Source organism: Gymnoscopelus braueri, assembly GCF_963280865.1.
Source record: "Gymnoscopelus braueri genome assembly, chromosome: 8".
Lineage (NCBI taxonomy): Eukaryota > Metazoa > Chordata > Actinopteri > Myctophiformes > Myctophidae > Gymnoscopelus > Gymnoscopelus braueri.
Genome location: NC_137609.1, coordinates 3,225,859 through 3,251,018, shown reverse-complemented (window position 1 = coordinate 3,251,018; position 25,160 = coordinate 3,225,859). Strand labels below are relative to the sequence as shown.

Below are 25,160 nucleotides of genomic sequence, written 5' to 3'. Positions count from 1 at the left end.
CATTTCACTTGTTTCCATTTCCTATCCACTCATCTGCACTACCATCATTTGCTCACATTTAATACATTCCCAAACTATGTTATAACTACCAATGCCAACCACATCAATCACCTACATAGCAGAATCACACGCATCACACAGACCAACAATCCACCTCATGCCATAATATGGCCTGCCCTCACAAACCCACATCCCACAAACATCCAGCCGATGCCAACTCACCGTTCACCATGACATGTCATTCATTTTTGTTAAGTGTTGTTCTCCTAAAATCTAAAGTACTTACCTGGTTAATCTTGAACCTGTTTGTAGCATGTGAAGGAAAAGGTGTTATTATAGGGGACCTTCCTCTTTAAAAAAGGTGGCATAGTCTGCAATCAATCATTTTATTCAATCGGTATTCACATTAATTACACACTCCGCACTTTCACGTGCAACTGATACTTTATTGTTTTGAATCTAATGTGAATAAATAAAAGGAGTAAAAGGTGCCATTATTTTAACCAGTAAACTGGCAAGTTAAATGTGACTCTGTTGGCCACTGTCACACATTGCTTTGAACCAGTGTCCAAGGACAGATTTCTGGCCTGTGAGTGCATCGGTGTGAGGAATCGTGTGCTTACTGTTGAAAAATATTGTTTTTGTCCATCAACACCCATACACATTTTGAGAAAGCCTTGGGGATCCACACAGAAAATAATGTGTGAGGTTGACCAATGTCGTCTTAACAGCAGCATTATAGGTTCTCATGAGGTCTTTCAGTATGCCATAGTATTGCCACTCTCTTTTAAGAGCTCGAGTTTGGTCATTTAGCCAGGTTGAAACTGTGTTGCACAAGTTTTGGGCCGGTTTACACATCTAAAACTTCAAGTAGCTTCGATGGGTGAAGCGTGAATCCCGAGTGTCGACCTCGAGGCTCTGGCCCCAGTCAACTGGTGACAACTGGACATACCTGCAATACTTTAATCCAAAGAGAATGAAGAGATGCTAATTGTTTGAGCTATAATAGTTCACCAAATTCACCAAACTTAGCCTTTAATGGAGGGTAATCAACTTTTCACCAACTTTGATTCATGATGGATGATACATGTTTGCATCTATGACTTGATTACGACTTAAAAATTTATCTGGTAGCAAACTTCTTCTGCCAACAAAGTTATCAGCAACCAAATATATTCATATACATTTATTGTTTTAAAAAACAGACAAAATATATTGTCGTTTTTTCTACATCTTGGTGGCACCTCGACCCATGATGGACTTCTTAGTGTTTTTCTCAGGTTTCAAAAGGATGATATAACACTTTGGTCCAAACAGTGCCACCAAAAGGCCAAAACTAGATGCTAAAATAGCAAATACCTCCACTACATCTGCATATTTGCCTGGAGAGCTGATATATGCTGGGATGAAGGCTATCCACACAGCACAGAAGATCAACATGCTGAAAGTGATTAACTTGGCTTCGTTGAAGTTGCCTGGAAGATTCCTTGCCATAAATGCTAGTAGGAAGCTTATGAGTGCCAGTAACCCAATATAACCTAACAATACCGCAAAACCAACTGTTGATCCCACCGCACACTCATAGACTATCTTATCACTGTGGTATTGTGTGTTTTTATGAGGAGTTGGTGAGGCAGACACGAGCCAGGCTGTGCAGATTGTCGCCTGGACACAAGTAAGAACCAGAACTGTTCCTCTCTGCTGCATAGCACCAAAATACTTCATAATGTCTGCACCCCCAGGCTTGGAGGCCTTGAACACAGCCAACACCACCATAGTCTTTACCAGGATACACGACACACACAGCACAAAGCTAATCCCAAATGCTGCATGCCTCAGCTGACAAGTCCAGAGCCTGGGACGTCCAATGAACAGAAGTGAGCACAAGAAACATAGTTTGAGTGACAACAAGAGAAGGAAGCTGAGTTCTGAGTTGTTGGCGCGTACCATGGGTGTGCTTCGATGATAGATGAAGATTCCCAGGACAATGGCACAGATAACTGTACCTAGCAATGAGATGATTGTCAAGGAGATACCCAGGGCCTCATGGTAGGAGAGGAACTCCATGCTCTTAGGGACACAGTGGTCACGCTGGGGATTGGACCAGAAGTCCTCTGGACAACTGGTGCACTCTGTAGAGTCTACCAAACAGGAGAAGATTAAAGTTACAAAAAGGAGAAGATTAAAGGTACAGACAAGTAGAGTGTAATCAGCCTAAAGATAATCACATACATACATACATAATGTAGACCCACCAGTCTCATTGCTGATCTCTCCCTCAGAGCAAGCAATGCAGTCAAAGCAGCAGACAGGTTCTCCTTTCCTTCTGGCCACACGGGTTCCAGGGGAACAGCTCTCACTGCACACTGACCGAGGAGGCTACAGAGGAAAGTAAATGAACAATTCCGGTCTAAACTCAATTACATTCACATCATGAGCTCGGTATTAGCTATTTTAGAAAGCCAAAGTTACCTTTGTGGATTCAAAGCTCCAGAAGATTCTGTCTTCATCAAGGATGAGTTCTTCACCTGTGGCTGTTTTCTTGACCACACCTACATTGTGAACATTTGTGCTTCCATCAGGGAGCCACACCCAGCTCAAGACATCACAGATTGGTATGGCATTACCATTCTCATCAAATGATACTTGATCTCCAAATGATGTTGTGAAGTTGACTTTTTCCAGGTAATACACAAGCTAAAAATGTTGATGAGCAAACTTATGAAAAGCAAGAGACTTTTAAGAACCTACTGTATATACAAGATACACAATAGTGACATTGACAGGACTGTTGATGTATTAACTACACCCTTGCAGTATTTCTAACACAATATCAACATAACATTTTGTCCCAAACTTCTGTGCATTGGGAACTGGAAGGGGGCGGGCCTCTGGGTCTCAAAAAGCATCTACACATGCATCTACTTTATCCCCACATTATACACATAAATGCCACATTGATCCACTTTGGTCCACACCGGCATATTGGTAGGCACAACTTGCCATAGCTCCACACGAAATATGCAGAAGTTGTATATAAGTAGACAGTCAGTCAGACAGACAGACAGACAGACAGACAGACAGACAGACAGACAGACAGACAGACAGACAGACAGACAGACAGACAGACAGACAGACATACCAACCTCCTGACCCAACTGTTATATCCAGAGATAAACGCACACTACTAGGGAGGTGAGCTTAAACATGTCCGTCTTTACTCAGTGTGAAACACATACGCCGGCAGCCGGTAACCAGTGCACAATAACAACGTACTCATTTACGGCAGCATTCATTTACGTACCTTTCTGTTGTACATCACCAGTGTCGTAAACGTATCACAGACCGGAGCCAACAGCACACTCATACACAACATTTCCCCCCCCCCCCCATAGAAAACCATGAATCACAACCCCACCCCCCAGTGACAGAACAATACCCCAATGTCTTATGCATTCAGAAATCAGTAACATAGTCCTTAAGGTAATCCGGTCGAGCCCGGTCTCGAGCGGGCCGTGCCACGGGCACCACCGGGTGGTCATCAGGTGCCGGAGGGCACACCGGGGGCAAGTCCATATCACTTACTGAAAAGTCAAAGTCAGTGTTAGTCCACAAACCTGCGGCAGCAGGCGGTGTCACGGGCATGGGAGCCTCCGACCCCATAGTAGCAGGTGGCGGCACTCGCCGCATACAGCTGGCATGCTAGCGCGACCCATCGGACAGCTGGACGGTGGCAGGCCCCAGCTGGTCGGTTACCTGGATAGGCGTGGACCAGAAAGACTGCAGCTTGTGGCCCCGGTGAGGGAGGCGGACTTGGACCCAGTCCAGGGGCGCGAAGGATGGGGTCTTCACCCTCCGTGTCCTGTCGAAACGCGGCTTCATCTGACGTTGCCGGTTGCGGACCCTGTTGCGCCCTCGAACTGGAGCTGACACCGCCACGGAAGCCCTCAGCCGATCCAAAGGCAGCTGCAACTCCCGTCCCAACATCAGGAATTCCGGGGAGTAACCGGTAGTGGAATGCTGTGAGGCTCTGTAGTAAAGAAGCGTGCGGTGAAGAGCTGCAGAGAAGGAGAAGCCATCTGCCAGGTGAGCTCTGATGCCGTTCTTCAGTGTCTGGTTAAATCTTTCCACCCCCCCCCCCGTTGGCCTCAGCGTGGCAGAATGCTGTACGGATGTGCTTTATGCCCTTGTCCTCCAGGAGGGCAGCAAACTCCGCAGAGATTAACTGGAGCCCATTGTCCGTTGTGATGGCCGTAGGGTGCCCCCAGCGGGAAAAGAGCGAGTCCAGGAAATCATTCACCACACGGGTGGTAACCGACCCAGTGGAGAGCACCTCAGGCCATTTAGAATGAAGGTCGTACACCAACACCATGAAACGCTGGTGGTGTGGGACTGCATGGAGCTCCCCACAGATGTCAAGCTGGAGGTGCTCCCAGGGCTTGGCTGGCCAGTGCAGTGGTTGCAGCGGCGGCGGGACGGGTGGCCCGGTTTTGCCACTGAGAAGGCAAGCTGTATAGTCCCTCACTATTATAGGAACTGGGAGAGCACAGAGTCCTGTTCTGAGGCTGTCTGGAGCTCTTGTAGTGAGACTGTAGACTGGAATGGAGAGTGGAGCATTAGGATGAGGCCCTGCTCAGCGGAGTCAGGACCAGGATCTGGAGAAGGGCCGGGGGTGGCCCGTGACAGTAGGTCTGCTACTATGTTCTCACGGCCTGGAATGAACTGCAGGGTGAAATTATACTGCCGCTCCGACCAGCGATGGATCCTGAGTGGTCTATGCCCTGTGCCAGACGTTGCGAGCAGAGCCGTGAGGGCCTGGTGATCCATCCGCAGTGTGAAGGGCCGGCCATACAAGTACATATGCCAACGCTCGCTCGCCCAGATGCAAGCTAAGGCCTCCAGTTCCCCCACCGAGTACTTTTGTTCTGCTGAGTTGAGAGCCCGAGAGGCAAAGGCGATGGGCCGCTCAACGGCGTCGTACATCTGGGATAACACAGGCCCCAGTGCTGTGCTGGAGGCGTCACAGGTGAGGAGCGTGGGGCTTGCGAGGTCGAAGTGTGCGAGCACGGGTGGCGAGGTGAGCTGGACTTGGCAGGGGTCCAAATCCATGGCGCGTCCTTCTTTAACAGCTCACGCAGCGGGGCTGTGGTGGCCGGATACTGAGGGAGAAAACGTAAGTAGTAGGCCGTCATTCCGAGGGACGAGGCCACTTGGCTTGGCAGGCAGGCTCAGGGAGGCGTAGTACAGCCTCCACATTAGACTGGAGTGGACGGAGGCCCTTGGCATTCAGGCGGAACGCCACAAACTATCTCAGGCACAGCAAAGACACATTTGTCACCGTTCAGAGTGAGGTGATGGCTGGCAAGGACATGGAGGGCTCGGCGAAGGCGCTCGTCGTGGGCAGCAGGCGTTGAGCCATGAACCACAATGTCATCCAAGTAGATCACTACCCCAGTCCGAAAGGCATCCTTGTGTATCGAAACACCCCCTTGTGCGTGATGAAGGCGGTGAGACTCCTGCTGTCAGGGTGTAGCCGAACCTGCAGATAGCCTTGCCGAAGATCCAGTTTTGTGAATATGGTGGAACCATGAAACTGTGTGGTCAGTTCTTCCGCTGTAGGCAGCGGGTACTTGTCAGGGATGACTGCCTTGTTAACTGCCTTGAGGTCAATGCACAGGCGCAGCTTCCCTGTCTTCTTCCGCACAGCCACTAGATTTGAAATCAATGGTGCCGCGTTGACTGGCTCAATTATGCCTGCCTCCAAGAGGTTGTTGAGTTCTCCAGCCACCTCGTCGCGCTGGGCAAGAGGAACGCGTCGCAGGGGCTGGATGACAGGGTGTACCTCAGGGTTTAGAAGGGGCTGGTGGTTAAAGGCAGTGAGGCAGCCCAGACCAGTGAACAGTCCCATTGTTGGGGCCACAGCGAATCGACGTGATGGATAGTGAGCCCACTGTAATCCATGAGCACAAAACCTAGGTCAGTGAACAAGTCCAGGCCCATGAGGTTAGCACCGTGGCTTGCCACTTGGAATGTCAACGAGGAAACAGTCTTAATGCCATAGCGCACCACGGAGCTGAAGGTGCCCACGATGTTAATCTTGGAATTGCCATAGCCTTTGAGGGGCACTTTGGACGGCGAAGCAAGCGTGTGGTGTGGGAAAAAATGTGTGAACCGCATTCAAGAGGGATGCGTTAGCCCCAGTGTCGAGCAATAACGGCAGGCACACGCCATCAAGCTCCACAGTACACACTTTGAACGGCCGGCAAGCAGCACTCACAGAGTGTATAGTAGTCGTGGGTGCAGTAGCTGAGAAAGGCTGCCGTGGGGTGGTGGCCGGAGCAGAATGGCAAACCTTGGCAAAATGGTTTTGTTTACCACAACGTTGGCAACGCTGGCCCCTGGCGGGACAGTTCTGGGCTCTGGGAGCATGTGATGATGAGCCGCAGTTACTGCAGTGCTGACCTTGGGGGGCGCTGTTGTCCAGCATAGTTTATGGGGGAAGCGTCCTGGAGAGGATCAGGGCTAGTTGAACGCGATGGGGACTCGATCTGATGTGTTGTGAGTGCAGGCAGTGGAGATGAGGCGCAAGCCAATTGCCTGGCAAACCCCTCTGCTGTCTCAAGTTGAAAAGCTATTTCCACAGCCTTATGGAGAGTCAGGTCATCTGGGGACATTATCAATTTTTCACGAACCTTTGGGTTGTTTGTGTGCTCGGCCAGCTGGTCTCTAATCATTTCGTCTTGTAATGCTTCAAACTTTCACAGGCTGGCCAAACTGGAGAGTGGCGAATATCCGCTGTCCTTCTGTGCCCAGGCAGTGGATTAAGATGGCTCTTTTCCGTGCGTCGCTAACGTCTGTGAGTCCCAGAGCCGTGATGTAGGTCTCGAACGACTCATGCCAGCGAGTCCATGGTACAGGAGGCTCGCCCGGGAACAGCAAGAAAGCGGGAGGCGGTGAGAACGTCCTCGTCGTCAATGTTATATCCAGAGATAAACGCACACTACTAGGGAGGTGAGCATAAACATGTCCGTCTTTACTCAGTGTGAAACACGTACGCCGGCAGCCGATAACCAGGGCGGTTTCAGGTGCTGAAGGACCAGCTGCTCAAAGATATTCATGATATGTGACACCAGAGCAACCGGCCTGTAGTAGATACAGTATAAGGACCGGGGTACGTCCCTTCTTTGGCAGTGGGACAATACGGTAGGTTTTCCAGGTTAGAGGCCCCCTCGGTAGCTTCAGAGAGAGGTTAAAAAGTGCAGTGGGGCATCCAGGGGTTGATGTTGTCTGGACCCACGGCCTTTCTCGCATTTGTTATCACGAGCTGATGCCTCACACACAGTTGTGGTTATGAGGGCTAACCACACTTGGTTGTGGTTGTGAGCCTCCACCCAGAAACATCATTGCTGCTGCTGCTGTTGTGTCTGGGGTCACTGCTGCCGCTACTGTTGCTCCCTGAGCCATTGCAACGTCCTGGGGCCACCTAGTACTGCCACCCAGAGATGCCATTGGTGCTGCTACTGTTGCACCTGGAGCCATTGACAAGTTTGGCCCTGCAGTGAGCCTAGGCATGCACAATGGATGGAAATATTAATATCAATTAGGCTAATTGATATTAATATTTTCGTAAATCTCTTATGTGGCACCTCAAAATGGCCACCACTGCTATGCCCTATTATAGGATTGATGGGATGTGTATGTGTGTATTTATATATATATATATTTATATATATATATATATATATATATATATATATATATATATATGTCACAGGGTGAATGGAGATCCAGGGTGATTGAAGACAGAGCGCTCGTTTTTAGGCACGGGGCTTCGGGCGAGGCGGGGCTTTTCGAGACAGGGTTTATTAGCGAGGCTCGCGAGGAGGAGAAGGAGTGTGAGCTTGTAGATTGCTGCTATTTTCAAAAGAAGGAGGACGCGGCGCTGTGAGGCGGGGGTTTATTATGAGAGGCTCGCGAGGAGGAGCTCCTCCTTCTCCTTCTTCTCCTCCTCCTCCGAGGAGGAGAAGGAGAACGCGGCGCCAAGAGGCGGGGCTTTGATGCGACGCGGACCTGTCTTTTGTTGTTCCCCCCCACATAGCAACCAGGAAGCTACGCTAGGGGAGCGCTGAACACACGTTCACACGCACACGCTTGTCCATGACGGAGGCGCGCCGACTTAGTAGAGCTTGAGGCCGAGGAGGCGCGCCCTCGCGCCTCCAGGCGCGAGTGCCCGCGCTGACCGGCCGATGCTCTACTAGTCGACACAGCGCCGTTCGAGTTGTAAACCGATAGGGACAGAATAGTTCTTTTCATGGATCACTGTGTGCGTGTGTGTGTGTGTGTGTGTGTCAGGGAGAAACTAAAACAAAAGCCAGCAGAACACAATAAAAGTATCTTAACAGTCCATTGAAAGCATGAGCGCGTGTGCGTGCGCGCGCATGTGTGTGTGTGTGTGACTGTGTGTGTGTGGGTGGTCGCGGCCATATATGCTTGTGCACAAGCCTGGCTTGTGGCTCCCTCTAGTGTTTCTTCTACAGAATTGCTGGGTGGGTAAAAACGAGCGAGCCTTCTTCAATCACCCTGGTTCTCCATTCACCCTGTAACATATACACACACACACACACACACACTCCTGTGTTCTTCTCGTTTCATGATTGGGCTCGTTTCATGATTGGGCACCTCCCGGCACTGGATCCTTGCCTCCTAATCCTTATCTCGCGGAAAGAAATAACATCTCCTGGTGGCAGAAGCGTCTGTCCTTGAACGCTAAGAGTTCCTTGGAAAACAAAAAAAAGGCTTCATCTTGTGTGGTCTCCCGGCTGCACGCAAGTCCAAGGCTACAGTCTGGCCCGTGACTGCTGCTACTCCAGACTGAAAACTTCTAACAGACTGGATAAGACAGGACAATACAAGTAACAAAAAAGTAATAGATTCAAAAGGAAAAGAAGATAGACAATGTAGTTTGGTATGAAAACCAAAAAGTTTTATTTAACCTGTACCTGTATCATAGCATAGGTCTGGTATTTGTAACAAGCCAAACCACCTGAAAACCGGTTGAAAAAGCAGCGAGTTATGTTTTAATTGTGCAGAAGAGACCTCCTGCATGAATAGACATGTTACAGGTAAATTGGCATTCCAGGTAAATTGGAAAAGAGGCGCTTGTTTTCACCGCCCCCCAGGCAATTCTGTAGAACCAACGCTAGAGGGCAATGAATGCACACTGAATCCACACACATGCACATGCGTTTGTGCGTGTGCATGTGTGCGCATGCAAACATGCACACGCATGTGTGCGCACGCGTGTGCGTGTGTGCATGCGCACACATGCACACGCACACATGTGTGTCGTCGTGGACACTGGATAGTAACCATAGACTGTATGATAGTAACCCATAAAAAGATCTATTCTCCCCCTATCGGGTTACAACTGGGACGGCGCTGATTCGACTCGGCCGGTCGGCGCGGGCACTCGCGCCTCCTCGGCCTCAAGCTCTGCTGAGTCGGCGCGCCTCCGTCATGGACAATAACTATTATCACGTGCGGTCCGCGTCGCATCAAAGCCCCGCATCGCGCCTCCTCCTCCTCCTCCTCCTCGCGCCGCCTCGTATCAAAGCCCCGCTTCGCGCCTCCTCCTCCTCCTCCTCGCGCCGCCTCGTATCAAAGCCCCGCATCGCGCCTCCTCCTCCTCCTCGCGAGCCTCGCGTAAAAAACCCTGTCTCGAAAAGCCCCGCATCGCAGCCCCGCCCCACGCCTAAAAACAAGCGCTCCCCTTCCAATTTACCTGGAATGCCAATTTACCTGTGACAGACATACACAGGCACAGCTTGCCCCGACCAATATGGCGGCCACATTGATGCATCGCTCCAATGAACAGCAGTGGCCAATGTGGTATCTATGTGTAAATACAGTAAATACTTGTCAAGGTTGTATACTTACATATTAAGTATTATTCTAAATCAAATCCAACTAGAAACATTAGTAAACTGTGTATTAATATCACACCTGCCATGGCTGTATTGTCTGCAAACTGGCACAGCTGTGCCCAGTGAAAGGCCCTCTTCCTGGCACACATTGCAACATGTCATGGAGGGCATGGGCCAGAGCATACACAGCCTTGTACACATTATACTCTAGCCTGAGATCAGACACATCCAAAAGTGTAGTTTCAGCTGTTCCCAGGTTCTCTTGTCCAGTACACACCCTTCCACCAGCGTCCACCCACTCGGACGGAAGGGGTGCAAATTTACACTGAAATGTGTTCTCCCAAAAATGCCTCACCTGTAGAAACACAATAAAGACTTAAACATAAATATAATACCCTTTGAATAATAAAAATCACACCCTGTGTGAAGTGGGCGGTGTCTTGCTAGCTAATCACAATACTGAATGGAGTCAACCAATCATGTACAAAAGATAAATACATTTATTGAAACACTCTTTATGATGGACGAAACCATAACTTGAAAAAAACTAATTTATGTTTTTTTTCAAGTTATGGTTTCTTATATAGGGCTATGCACATGTGTCATGTGACACTGGCCAATCACAGTCCTGAATAGATTGTGATTGGCCAATCACGGTGCAGGATAATTGTACAAATTTCCAAACCTCACTTATAGGGGCGGTTTCACAGCGCAGGATATTTGTACATTTTTCCAAATCTCACTTATAGGGGCGGTTTCACCGCCCAAAAATCACACCCAGTGTGAAGTGGGCGGTGTGGTCACAGTGGTCATCACAGTGATGGAAGTTCATTTAAAGAAAAGTAATATTGTGGACCAACCATTGTACACCCCTAACTTTAAAAAAAAAACATAAATGTGTTTTTTTTAAGTGCATAGTCCTATTTATAGGGCTATGCACATGTGTCATGTTTCACTAGCCAATCACAGTCCTGAATAGACTGTGATTGGCCAATCACGGTGCAGGGTTAGGGGGGTACACTGGTGGCCAATCACAGCGCAGGGTTGGGGGGGTGCAATCGATGTTGATGTCCAAACCTCACATATAGGGGCGGTTTCACCGCCCAAAAAATCACACCCAGTGTGAAGTGGGCGGTGTGGTCATCACAGTGGTCATCATAGTGATGGAAGCTCACTTTGGAAGTGCATAATCCTATTTATAGGTTATTAATGTCATCATGTGTCTCGCTAGCCAATCACAGTGCTGAATAGAGTCAGCCAATAGAGTCAGCCAATCACAGTACAGGAAAGTGGGCCAAGTGGGCCAATCACAGTGCAGGAAACTAATACTAATGAGGTGTCCCAACCCCACTTATAGGGGCGGCTACACCGCCCAAAAACTAGAAAAAGTGCTCCTCGGAGCACAGGTCTCCGCTAGGTCAGGTGTGGGCCAGCAATGTTCGGAATGCGCCAATCAGGATGGAATATGAAAAATAGGACGGATCCGTCTTGATCACTTGACTATAGAAATAATGTGTAGCGATTTGCGTGATGTTTGGAAACAAGCTTGGAGACCTGGTTCTGCCAGACCCAGAATGAAGAGTACAGTGGTTGATGAGCTTTACTTAATTACATACTTGTGACATAATAATGATGTCATGAATAGTTCGTGACGAAAGGGGACGAAAGGGGGACAGACTTTTTTGCCTGGGGCCGGGGGACAAAGTGACCATGCCCATGTATGGAGAAAATAGCCGATCTACAAAGTCTGTCCATGTATGGACAGACTTTTTTGGGGGACAGAATTTTTTTTGGCTGGGGCCGGAGGACAAAGTGACAGACTTTTTTTTGGCTGGGCCGGAGGACAAAGTGACCATGCCCATGTATGGACGAAACAGGTACAAAGCCTCATGTAAGCCCGACCCCTTGGGTCTGGCAAAAATGTGTAGGAGTAAATATGTAAATCGGCCTCCTGGTGGCGCTATACTAGGGCAATGTTGAAAGGGTGGCATTAGTTCCTCAACGTAGTGCGAATGTGCGTGCAAAGTTTAACCGCAATCGGACGCTGCGTTCATGATTTGCGGCATTTTGTTCAAAACGGGCCACTCCTGCAAACTTTAGATGTCAATCTTAGCCAATCAGGATGGAATATGAAAAATCGAACAGATTCGTCTTGATCACATGACTATAGAGATCATGTCTACCGATTTGCGTGAAATTTGGATAAAATCGAAAGGAGTAATATCCAAAAATGTGTTTTATATAAGTCGGCCTCCTGGTGGCGCTATAAAAGGCAGATGTGAAAAATTCAGGGCAAAGGTTTTTCCTTGGCCTCTAGGGAGTGCACATACAAAGTTTTACACAGATCGGTGCAGTTATAGGTAAAAACTCAAATCAGCCTGTTATAGCGCCACCATGAGGCTGATTTGAAAAATTTCAAGTGGCATTTCTTCCTTGGCCTAGTGAGAATGTGTGTGCAAAATTCCATGGAAATTGCATGCTGTGTTCATGATTTGAGGCATTTTGTTAAAAACAAAGCAGTGCAAACTTTGGAAGCCATTTTTAGCCAATCCCGATGGAATATGAAAAATCTGAAAAACTGATTTTGTTTAATGACTATGGAGATACTGTGTACCTATTTGCGTGATGTTTGGACAAATTCTGTAGGAGTACTGTCAAAAATATTTTTTGCCAAAAGCGGCCTCCTGGTGGCGCTATAACAGGCCCATGTAAAAAAAATTGAGGCAGAGGTTCTGAATTGGCATCCAGGAAGTGTGTGTGCACAGTTTCGCTTCGATCAAGCCAACGGTGCCAGAGATTAGCTGTCCACAGACGGACGGATAGACGGACAGACGGACGGACGGACAGGGTGCAAAACATACTCTCTCGCCATGCCTTTCGGCCTGGCGGAGACAATAAATACAAATAAATGCTGGTGCCCTCTGCCCCCCAAGCCCCGCAAGACCTTCCCCCCTAAGTCCATGCGATCAAAAAGTCAATGACAATAGCACAGGTCACTTTTACAGCATTCTACCTCCACTGACTTACATATATGTTTGTATGTATGTATGTATGTATGTATGTATGTATGTATGTATGTATGTATGTATGTATGTATGTATGTATGTATGTATGTATGTATGTATGTATGTATGTATGTATGTATGTATGTATGTAGTCAGTGGAGGTAGAGATACCAACAGAAGCATATTGGGGGATTTTGGCGAATTTTGGAGGAGGGGGGGGGGCTACCCACATGTTAAGATGTGTTTTTCATTCCACGATTGCACAATCCTTACAAGTTATACCTCGTTGTAAAGGCGACTAATCACAGATAACAGCGGTATAAAATACAATACCAATTGGATTTATTGAAGGGGAGAAATAATCAAAAATCTGTCCAGGTCCGCCGAGAGTTTGCAGAGAGTTAGCCAAAGTGGCTAATAGTAAGCTAATCATTTTGCACTTGCTATCTGTTTGCAGTAAATCACGGAAGTGTCCGTGCTCCATTACTTAGCGACCTGAGTCGCGTTAATGTTTCTGTATTTTTTGTGTCATGTACATCCCAAAGAAAAAATCATTAACCACATTATCGTGTTATAATGACTTGATTTATAAACAACATAAGACGGCGTCTTCTTCGTGGGTTTTGGAGTTTCTGTAAATGTATTCTTCGTTGTTGAGCTCCGATCTGTGATTGGCTAGGGCCAATCATGTGGCAGAAGTGCCAGCTTGTAGATCGGCTATTTTGCTTTTCCACGAGAGCCTCAGACTTTTACTCAAGTAATTTTGATTTTAGGACTTACACAAGTATTTGGGATATTTATAACTTTCACTCCACTACGTTTCAAAGACAAATATTGTACTTTTGACTCCACTACATTTCTAGGAAGGGGAAAAGTGCATTATGAATTAACCACTTGAGCAAAGATTTTCAGGAGAATAGCCAATCTACAAGCTCACAACGTGTCACTCTGCGACCTGTTGTGAGCTTGTAGATCGGCTATTTTGGGACAAGCTCTACAAATCAATACTTCACTTTCATAAACACATTCTATGTGAATTAATAGCTTAATGTTTGAACTGTGAACTGTATCCTCCAAGACAACAGGTTACACAGGAATGCAGTTGTGACCGTGTAGATGGGCCAGAAGGACCCTTGAGCGACGAGGCTATCAGTCGCCCCGAGGTGGCCGACCGAAGTGGTCGGGCAGGGGTGTAAGCATCGACCATAGCCCGGAGGTAAGAAGGAGCTGTTCCTTTCACTGCCCTAAACTGGATGCGAGCCACTACGGGGAGCCAGTGTAGAGAACCGAGAAGGATAGTTGTGTGGGAGAACTTGGGACGGTTGAACACCAGACGAGCCGCAGCTTTCTGAACAAGCTCCAGAGGTCTGATGGCAGATGCCGGAGCACCTGCAAGGAGGGAGTTGCAGTAGTCCAGGCGGGAGATGACAAGAGCCTGGATGAGCACCTGGGCTGTCTTCTCCGTGAGGAAGGGGCGAATCCTCCTGATGTTGTAGAGGAGGAATCTGCAGGACCGTGTCACTGATGCGATGTTTGCCGAGAACGACAGTTGATCGTCCAGGGTCACACCCAGATTCTTCGCAGTCCGAGTTGACGTCACCACAGCATTATCAATGGTGATGGCCATGTCTCGGTGCGGACAGCCCTTCCCCGGGACCTTAACATTTTGTCCTATATTGTGCTGAGCAGAGCAATTTGTGTTAAACACTGCTGTAACAATGTTGTAGTGTCCCATATGTGTGCAATTTTGTCTTTTTTATACTTTCAAGACAGATCCTTTTTTTTCTTTTTTAGATTGTTCAATTTTAATATAGGTTTTTAATAGGGAATTGTAAAGAGCAACGACAAGGGTCCGCGACCTGAGGGGTCCTCGTAGTTACAGACCCTCCCCCATCCCCAAGACATGCTTTGTTTACGTGCACATGCACATCACGGCTCCCGTGGCTCTGCACAGATCGTCAATACAAGGTAAAAAACCATGAAACACCTGTGGAATAATTCCTAGTTTCAAATCTGTCAACAGACATTGATGAGACAATCAGCTAAATATGGTGAGCTTTGAAAGCCTCTTATCAAGTTGCATGCAAGGCTTAAAAAGAGCATTGAATATGCACAATTTGATATACATAATAGTGCGGGTCCCTGCTTCATCTCTCTCTGAGACTCCTTGGCCTGAAAAAAACCCATGAAGACCCTATGGTATAAAGGTTTGCCTGTCATATTATCGTTATAATAGTTACTATGCTGCTACAATGTCAAAGGAGCCGAACAAAACAAAGTTTGACTCTCATGTACCTGCACAAGAGAAGTGACAATAAAGAACGCCTCGAACCTTGAAACAAAACAAAATACTCACTATTGTATTTTCATGGCTGCTATCAGGGTCATTTTCAGGATGTATTTTTAACAAGAAGTCCTTGAGGCCTGGTATCTCTCCTCGACGGACGGCAACGCCCAGCGTACCTCTAAGATATGGCATGAAGTGAGGAGTCTGGAGATTAGGATCTGTTACCCAGGCCACGTCAGCCATCCACTGAAGACCTGTCACATTCTGCCTCACCACCTGTTGATTGTGTTATAGCCCATTTACACCTGTAGCCCATTCAAAAAATGTCTTCTAAATCCTAAAAATGTTCAATTGTTTTCTGAAAAACTTATGTTGATATGCTTTCCGGGATTGAATGGGATAGTACTACTATACTACTACTACTACTACTACTACTACTACTACTACTACTACTACTACTACTACTACTACTACTAATAATAATAATAATAATAATAATAATACCACTACTACTACTAAGGGTAATAATAATAATAATGATGATAATAATAATAATAATAATAATAACAATAATAATAATAATAATAATAATAATAATAATAATAATAATAATAATAATAATAAGGATTAGTAGTCATAGTAGTAGAGTAGACAATAATTAAATCATAACAATACATCATTTAGTTGTAACGAGATGTGTGAATAGAGTCATTATCTGCTTATTGTGCAGAGAAGTACTCAAATCATAAGCAAACGAGAAAGACAACAGTTTTAAAAAACACAATTGCTGAGCATTTCATTTGGTGAACCTAAGAAAGTGATTAAATTGCATTGCATTAAAAAAATGCTTGCAAATGAATAGCAACCTAGTTTTCTTTTATATATGACAGGATGTCTTCATATATAACTCTTTTCAGATTCCTTAAAAATTCATTAAATGAACATGGATCCCAACCTCCTCCATGAGTTTAACAATATGGTTCCCATATAGATACACAATGACCACACGAGCCGTGGATTTCTTCATCACAGTGACAATCCTCTGAAGTTCAACCGGGTCATTGCCCCAGGGAAAAACCTCCAAATAAGCCAGACAACCCGAACCGGACTGGGCCAGCTCAGACTGGAAGATTCGGGCCGCATTGTGGCCATAAGCATCATCACTAATTAACAATCCTGCCCAGGTCCACTGGAACCGTCTCATGATCTGGAGCATAGCTTCCACCTGATGAGATAGAGAATGCAGGGAGAAGTGTTTAGGCTAGATTATTCACACAGTGTTAAATCAGTGAATCTCCTACACAGATTTCACAATGAAAAGGTTTTAATCATTCTCTTTTGATGTCAACAGAGACCTTCAGCTCCAGCAGTAGGCTAACATACGGGCAAATGAGAGGTGACACAGTATCAATTGCACTCACTAGAGGAATGTTTTGTGTGTGTGGAACATGAACTACTTGATACCAACACATTTATTGTCTGTAGAAGTTCACCTGGAAGGCATTATTTGGGATTGTTCTAAAGAAGGAAGGGAACTGATAGCGGTCACTCAGACAGGTGCACAATGCGTAGTAGCTTACCTGTAAAAAGGAAAAAAAGGGGGAAAAAACATATATTATAGTTGCTGTCGGGCAGAAACCTTGTATCTCCATATTTCAACTTTTGATCATACAATAGTGTTGCGCAAAAGTAGTGGAAATAGCCAATCTACAAGCTCACAGCATGTCACATTGCAACGCGTTATACTTTATTTGGACATACATCTCTCTCTCTCTCTCTCTCTCTCTCTCTCTCTCTCTCTCTCTCTCTCTCTCTCTCTCTCTCTCTCTCTCTCTCTCTCTCTCTCTCTCTCTCTCTCTCTCTCTCTCTCTCTCTCTCTCTCTCTCTCTCTCTCTCTCTCTCTCTCTCTCTCTCTCTCTCTCTCTCTCTCTCTCTCTCTCAACGAGGGGCGGCCATAGCTGAGTGGTTAGTGAGCCCGCCTAGGGAACCAGCTGGCCCTGGTTGCCCCATGTTCGATTCCAGGCTATCCCAGCATATGTGCCGATGATATGAAATTTGTCCCTGAGCAAGACTCTTAACCCCAATTGCTCACAGGTTCTCATTGGAAACAAGACCGCAAGGACTTTCATGAACGACCTGTTAAAAGGAATTATCCTAAAGGAATTATCCTTACGATGTCTAATTATAACCTTTGATTGGCTGATAATACAAAAAAAAAGACTAAGGAATAAACAATCTGCCTTTGCGGAATGCAGAGAAATTTGAATGACACATCCGTTCCGAATTGCATGCAGGAATGTATACGAGCAGGTGTAATTGTTGATGTTCTGAATTCTGGATATCACAGCAAATAGTATACTCACAATCCCCAATTATATAAAAAATACATTAAATATCATTGCTGTCAGGCAGAAACCTCATATCTCCAATTTCAACTTGTTTTGTTGTTTTGTTGTAAATGAATGTCCTGCTTCATAATACAAGAGTGTCACACTAAAGTAGTGAAAATAGCAGATCTACAAGCTGGGCTATTTTCACTACTCTCATTGTTTTAACCCATTAAGACCAGGAACGCATATGAGTCATTTTAAGATTTCTTTGGCTATTCAAAAATAGCAGATCTGCAAGCGCATAGCTATGAGCTTGTAGATATGCTATTTTTGAAAAATCGTGAATATTTGTGCAAATCATTGAATATATATATATATATATATATATATATTTATTTAAAGCAAACATCTTTAAATCAAATCTTTGCTTCCGGGGGGTCCCTGGAACAAAATATTTTGAGATGGGGGTCCGTGGCCAAATAGGCTACATATGTTTTTTGGGTGGTCCTTGACATGAAAGTTTGAGAACCACTGATATTATAGCAACATAGGTTTTGTCAAGAAACCTTTTAGAAGAGATTTTCTAAGACATTAGAAGACATTTGTAGAATCCCCCAGAAGCAAAGTTTTAAGTTACAAATGTTCGCTTAAAAATATATATATATTCAAAGATTTGCACACATTTTCATGATAAAAAAAAAATGCAGATCTACAAGCTCACCGAGTGCCGCGCTATGAGCTTGTAGATCTGCTATTTTTGAATAGCTAAAGAAATCTTTAAATGACACAGATACGTTCCCGGTCTTAATGGTTTTAAAAATATATATATAATAAAAAGGAACGGTTTTGGACAAATGAGGTTTTCACCTGACAACGACGATACGTGACCACAAGACCAGCCTGACTCAGGGCCGTAGGAATCCTACTCTCAGGTCCAGGATGAATCGAAGCTCTAACACAGATGCATTGCAACTCTGACCTATGAAAACCTGCTTCACGCTGCATTGACCCATTAAGACCGGGAACGCATCTGTGTGTCATTTTAAGATTTCTTTGGGATATTCAAAAATAGCAGATCTACAAGCTCATAGCGCGGCACCGGATCTGCAATTTTTTTTTTCGTGAACATTCGTGCAAATCTTTGAATATATATATATTTTTCAAGTGAATATTTGTAACTCGAATCTTTGCTTCTGGGGGATTCTACAAATGTCTTCAAGATCCTAACAGTTTTTTGAAAAAACTTATGATATAATATCAGTGGTGCTCAAACTTTTTCATGTCAAGGACCCCCAAAATTATATGTATTTGGCCGCGGACTTCAGTTACAAGTGTTCGCTTTAAAATATCTACTGTATATATTCAAAGATTTGCTAAACTTTTCACGATTTTTCAAAAATACAGATCTACAAGCTCATAGTGCGGCACGTGTAGATCTGCTATTTTTGAATAGCCAAAGAAATCTAAAATGACATAGATGACGCTTTCCCGGTCTTAAAGGGGCTCTGCCTGCAAGTAAATATGTTCTTTCAAGCTATAAAAAAATACTGTCCACTTGGTACAGCATATAGCATATATTATACATATAGCAGCATATATTGGTAAATAACCAAATAACCACAATTAAGCATACATCAAATTGGTGAGGGTAAATGTGGGTTCAAGTAAGACACTTACCAGGGGCACTCTGTACAAACCTAATATACTAGAGATGGCAATAGAGTGTGATGAGTGATCACCCACAAATCCGAGCGCTGGAGGAGAGCCAACGCAGCTCTCATCCAGTTGAACCCGCTCCTCTCTGCCACTGACCAATGACAATGGTGCACGGAAGGCGACTCCAAGAGTGAAACAGTTACTATAGAGACTATATCCCAGAGTCACATTGGGCAGCAGGCCGGGGTTTCCGTTGATCTCAGTGATTGCAAAAGCCATGGTCTGGGCCCATCTGAACCCTTCAATGTGAAAACTAACACACAACATATGGCACTGTAGCCGAGCATATTTATCTTTGCTGAAATATACAACATCAAGTACTGTGTTGCCATCAGTGGTGGAACAAGTACTCAAATGTTGTATAAGGAAGTACTCTGTCACAAGTAAAAGTTCTTAATTCAAATTTACTTGAGTAAAAGTACAAAAGTATTGGTATCAAAATGTACTTAAAGTACCAAAAGTAAAAGTACTAAAATGTTTGAAAATAGCAGATCTACAAGCTCACAACGAGTCGTGATGTGACGCCTTGTGAGCTTGTAGATCGGTTATTTTCAAATAGCCTATGTATAAAATAGTGTAAAAGTGGTTAAAGGTAGGGTAAGTGATATTTTTTGGTTAAAACAAAAAGTATTTTGTTAAAAGGTTAAAATACTATATTCTGATAGTAATCATTGCTATAGAGTGTTTTTTCAGTAACAGATGTCTCCCTGTCTCTCCAGCTCTTTAATAAACAGAAAATACATTTTTCGGTAGGTGTCAAAATCTCAGCCAATCAGGAGAAAGTACCCATTTTTAAGCTTAATTTGTATAGTGTTCCAGTTCCAATTTTGCCTGCTCATTTCTTAGTGTCATCACTTCCAATTTCACTTGTTTAATCTGTATCCTGATTGAGTTCTCTGTCCTGGTTGGATAAAATTGGAAATGAAACTGAAACTGAAACGAAAATGCATTTTCTGTTTAATAAAGAGGTGGAGAGACAAGGAGACTCCTAATACTGAACATACACTCTATAGCAATGAGTACTATCAGAATATAGAGCTATTTAACAATTATTTTAACCAACGCAAATCACTTACCCTACCTTTAATGTATGTTTTATAATATTATAATTTATATCTGAAAAGTAACTAGTAAGTAAAGTTTTCAAATAATTGTACTTAAGTACAGCACTTAAGTAAATGTACTTAGTTACTTTCCACCACTGGTTACCAATTACCATAAATCAAAACAAGGGCCAAAAATGCTTGCTTGCTTTCTATTGTATTTGTGATACTAACCCGTAGCAAGTGGGGTCCTGTGGCTTGGAGGTGAAAGACAGCTCAGGGAACACAGAGGAGAGGTAGATATCAAACAAGCCGCCCAGAACAAAGTCCCCATCCTTGAAGATTCTGTTGAGATTAAACTGTGCCTGTAACTCACAGGAAGAGGAAGGTGAGGAAGACAAATTAGTGAATGAAGAGAACAATATCAAGGTCAAGTGCAGGCATGAAAGCAGGTGTGTGTCTAGAGAAGCCCCCATGACTGTCCTCCTCTGTCTAACCCCCCTCTCCCAAATTGTTTGTCCTTATACTTATACACAGTGCTGTGTCGCCCCCCTGTGACAACATATGAGTACGACATTACTTAATCTTTCACAGCACCCATCTGGACAGGCAGAAGTAGGGGCCGGGCTTAACAATGGCTTAACATGGCTTTTCATATCAAAATAATGTGTGGACATTGTATATATCTTGTAATGTATCAATGACACAATCTCACCAGGGCTACATTGGTATCTACTCACCCACTGTAGGTCATGGAATGTATTATGGATTTTAGAAAACTATATATATATATATACACAAGGTGTGTAAGAAAAGTAACAGGACTGTGTGATAGCCACGCTCATGACTCAATACTAATAATAGGCTCTATGCACAGCAGCCATATTGGAAAGAAATTAGGTCTCTTCCTTACTTCCTTGTTCCTTCACTGTTGTTACCAATGATACTAATGTTCCATTCTGGTCAAACAGAGTCAGGGTGCTGATATTGTGCACGTTGGCTCAATGGAAACACTCTGCTACACCAGTGGGTCTCAAAGTGTGGTCAAGGGACCCTCATGGTTCCTTGAAGGGGTTTCAAATGGCCCCTTACGGGTGTGTAACTCTGAGAGGTCCATTTGGTTCCATTTGTACACTCTCAAAGTTATGGGGTCTATACTACACTAAATGGAACAGTGCCTTAATTAGTATCATTGGTAAAACCTGTGAAGGAAGTAAGGAAGATGACCAATTTCTTTCCAATATGGCTGCTGTGCATAGAGCCTATTGAGTAACCGCAAATTGTCACTGTGTTGTGCGACATCTCACCGCTATTCTGCTATAATATTGTATATATCTCTCACTCTGTGCTTCTGCTCCTGGACTGTTGTGTCATTACACTGCTGTGGCCTTCCGTCACACAACTGGAGGTGGCGCAAACATGGAGCAAAGAATCAATTTGAAATTCCTGGTTAAGTTGGGTTAGGGTTTATGGGTTAACCCTACACCTAACCCTTCCAGTACGACTCGGATACCAAGGGACATAGCTTGCAGTGAGCGCGGTGTGTGCGGGCGTGTTGTCGTGGTGGAGCAGCCATGACTTGTCTCTCCACAGAGCCCGCCTACTGCGCCAAACCTGGTCATGGAGGCGACGAGGACCTGCTGGTAGAAGTGCTGGTTGACTGTATGACCCTGACGAACCAGTGGTGGAACAAGTACTCAAATGTTGTACTTAAGTAAAAGTATCAATACTGCAATGTGGAAGTACTGTTACAAGTAAAAGTCACAAATTCAAAATTGACTTAAGTAAAAGTACAGAAGTTTTGGTATCAAAATGTACTTAAAGTACCAAAAGTAAAAGTACTAAAATGTTTGAAATAGCCTGCGTATAAAATAGGGCTAAAGTGGTTAATGTATGTTTTAAATGTATGTATGTATGTTTTTAAAATATGTTTTATAATATCAAAATGTATATCTGTAAAGTAACTAGTAACTTACGTTTTCAAATAATTGGAGTGGAATAAAAGGACAATATTTGCCTCTGAGATGTTGCGGAGTAGAAGTAAAAGTATTGGAAATTAGAAATACTTAAGTTAAGTAAAAATACCTCGAAATGGTACTTAAGTACAGTACTTAAGTAAATGTACTTAGTTACTTTCCACCACTGAGGAACAAACTCATGATGGTCGAAGATTGCGAGCAGCATGACCTTGATCTTTTGGACATGCAAGTTCCAAATTTAGACAGTCTTGAGTCTGGGTGAAGTTGTGGTCTTCCACTGCAGGCTCTGTCTCTTGGTTTCCGGGTCATACTGGAAGGGTTAAGGTTAGGGCTAGGGGTTAACCCTAGCCCTAAGGGTTAGGGCTAGGGGTTAACCCTATTCCTAACCCTAACCTTAAACCTAATTCTAACCCTAACCTTAACCCAACTTAACCAGGAATTTCAAATTGGTTCTTTGCTCCATGTTTGTGTTTTGCTACATGACAGCTCAATTGGAACAGAAGCAGAGAGTGAGAGAACAAATTGTGAACAATATTATAGCAGAATAGTAGTGAGACGTTGCGCAATACAGTGACATAAGCGGTTACCCAATTAGCATTGAGTCATGAGCGTGGCTGCCACAGTCATGTTACTTTTCTTAGACAACTTGTATATTGATTGATTGATTGAATACTTTATTAGTCAGAAATGTAAACAGCACAAGGTACAGTCAGACATTAACACATTCCCTGCCAAGGACGTAGCTTTACGTCCTTTCAGATCCAAACGTTGACCGCCATTGTAGATCACGTAGATCTACGTCGATTCAAAAATTAAATATTTTTTGAAAATTCCACAAGAGGGCGCTCTAACGCAACTTACTAATGATCCCCCGACGCTGATAGAGGATTTGTAGAAAAACACTTCTAGCTCTGATTCTAGCAAAGAAATACAAAACAAATGCATATCATCAACAAATATAAAATATGATATGTACAACAGAGAAAAGGGGAAAAACAATCAGCAGTGAATGTCACCTCCTTTGGGAAAATGAGAGAAAACTAGAAAAAGTGCTCCTCGGAGCACAGGTCTCCGCCAGGTCAAGTAGGTTATTCCTGGTGGCGCTATAATATGCCAATGTGGAAAGGGGCACCATTTCTTCTTAGGCCTTGCACGGCAATCGGACACTGCATTCATTATTTGAGGCATTTTGTTCCAAAAATTTGTTTTGCTAAATTAGATCTGCTGGTAGCGCTATAACAGGCCAATGTGAAAAGGGTGGCATTTCTTCCTCGGCCTAGTGGGAATGTGTGTGCAAAAATCGCACGTTGCGTTCATGATTTGAGGCATTTGGTTCAAACGGACCTATCCAGCAAACTTTGGAAGCCAATGTTAGCCAATTAGGATGGAATATGAAATATCGGACACTTCCATCTTAAAACTGAAGGCCCCACCTTCACTTAAAGGGGAAGACCACTCATTTTCAACATTGAACTATGTCTTTAATACACCTTAGAGCTGTTGTGTGGAAATAAGAAAAAAGTCCCCCCCCCCCTCTATGTTGCTTAGAACTGGATAATTGATTGAGGTGTCATGTGATCAGTGACATAGGCAGGGTGTACTTTTGGCTGAGGGGGTGGAGCCAAAAGTACACCCTGTGTATGACAGTGTTGGGCAAGTTACTTTTAAAAAGTAACTAGTTGTAGTTACTGCTCTCAAAAAAGTAACTTGTTACTTTATTAGTTACGAAATTATAAAAGTAACTAGTAACTAGTTTTTGTGTTGTTTTTTTGTGGTTTCTGTGGCACAGGAAGAGAAAAGACAACTCCCTATCATTGTAGCAATTATTATGAAATGTAGTGGAACAATAAAACACAAAAGATATGTTTAGAATTTTTACAGGCATCTTTATTGTAGCCTCAACAACTAAGTAGTGCACTTGTAGTGCAATATGAAATAAAAATGACTACATTCTTAGAGCAGTGTAAAGTTAAACGACAATGTAGTGGTGCAATATGAAGGGAAAAATATAGCTGCAAGCAGCGATAATACGGGGCCAGTGAATAGAGAGAGAGAGAGAGAGAGAGAGGAGAGAGAGAGAGAGAGAGAGAGAGAGAGAGAGAGAGAGACGGATTAGATTGAAGAGAGAGAGAGACGGAATAGATTGAAGAGAGAGAGAGAGAGAGACGGAATAGATTGAAGAGAGAGAGAGAGAGAAACGGAATAGATTGAAGAGAAAGAGAGAGAGAGAGAAACGGAATAGATTGAAGAGAAAGAGAGAGAGAGAGAGAGAGAGAGAGAGAGACATGGAAACGGAATAGATTGAAGAGAGAGAGAGACATGGAAAACAGAATAGATTGAAGAGAGAGAGAGAGAAAGAGACATGGAAACGGAATAGATTGAAGAGAGAGAGAGAGAGAGAGAGAGAGAGAGAGAGAGAGACAGACATGGAAATGGAATAGATTGAAGAGAGAGAGAGACATGGAAACGGAATAGATTGAAGAGAGAGAGAGACATGGAAACGGAATAGATTGAAGGGAGAGAGGGATGAGAGCGAGAGAGACATGGAAACGGAATAGATTGAAGAGAGAGAGACTTGGAAACATAATAGATTGAAGAGAGATGGAAGCGGAATTGACATCTCAACCTATTGCCATTAACAGGAATCGAACCCTGAACCTTCGGATTGACAAGCTGCAACACTACCTATAGTGCTATAGCTTTGTACAGGCTGAGGTTGTCTGTTGAGATAAAAGTGAACCAGTGAAAGCAGCCGATCTACAAGCTCAGAAACACGTTGCTATCTGAAAAGTTTTGAGATTGTAGATCTGCTATTTTCAGAATGAACTATGTCATACATTGAAAAGACATACTCTCAAATAAGCATTTCAGGTTATC

General features: G+C 44.3%; 3 protein-coding genes across 3 annotated transcripts in view; 1 reads left to right on the top strand and 2 right to left on the bottom strand.

Moving 5' to 3' along the window:
- Nucleotides 1-1,227: 1,227 nt before the first annotated feature.
- On the bottom strand, nt 1,228-21,880 carry LOC308090029 (extracellular calcium-sensing receptor-like; the record flags this gene model as incomplete). The annotated part of the gene is made up of 11 exons (XM_080435055.1): nt 1,228-2,141; nt 2,256-2,379; nt 2,473-2,697; nt 10,003-10,278; nt 15,285-15,491; nt 16,171-16,440; nt 16,709-16,795; nt 19,223-19,514; nt 20,539-20,669; nt 21,647-21,706; nt 21,818-21,880. 11 exons carry the CDS (start codon nt 21,878-21,880, stop codon nt 1,228-1,230), a joined length of 2,649 nt encoding a protein of 882 aa, XP_080291181.1.
- Nucleotides 21,487-25,160, bottom strand: part of LOC308090418 (uncharacterized protein) — a 106,523-nt gene continuing 102,849 nt past the window's right edge. The window contains exon 9 of the transcript XR_013933620.1: nt 21,487-21,506. The gene's annotated coding sequence lies outside the window, so the exon portion shown is untranslated. The remainder of the gene's footprint in view (nt 21,507-25,160) is intronic.
- Nucleotides 21,879-25,160, top strand: part of LOC308090028 (extracellular calcium-sensing receptor-like) — a gene marked incomplete at both ends in the record, with an annotated part of 40,670 nt that continues 37,388 nt past the window's right edge. The window contains one exon of the mRNA XM_080435054.1: nt 21,879-21,966. Within this exon, the coding sequence (XP_080291180.1) occupies nt 21,879-21,966 (88 nt within the window). The remainder of the gene's footprint in view (nt 21,967-25,160) is intronic.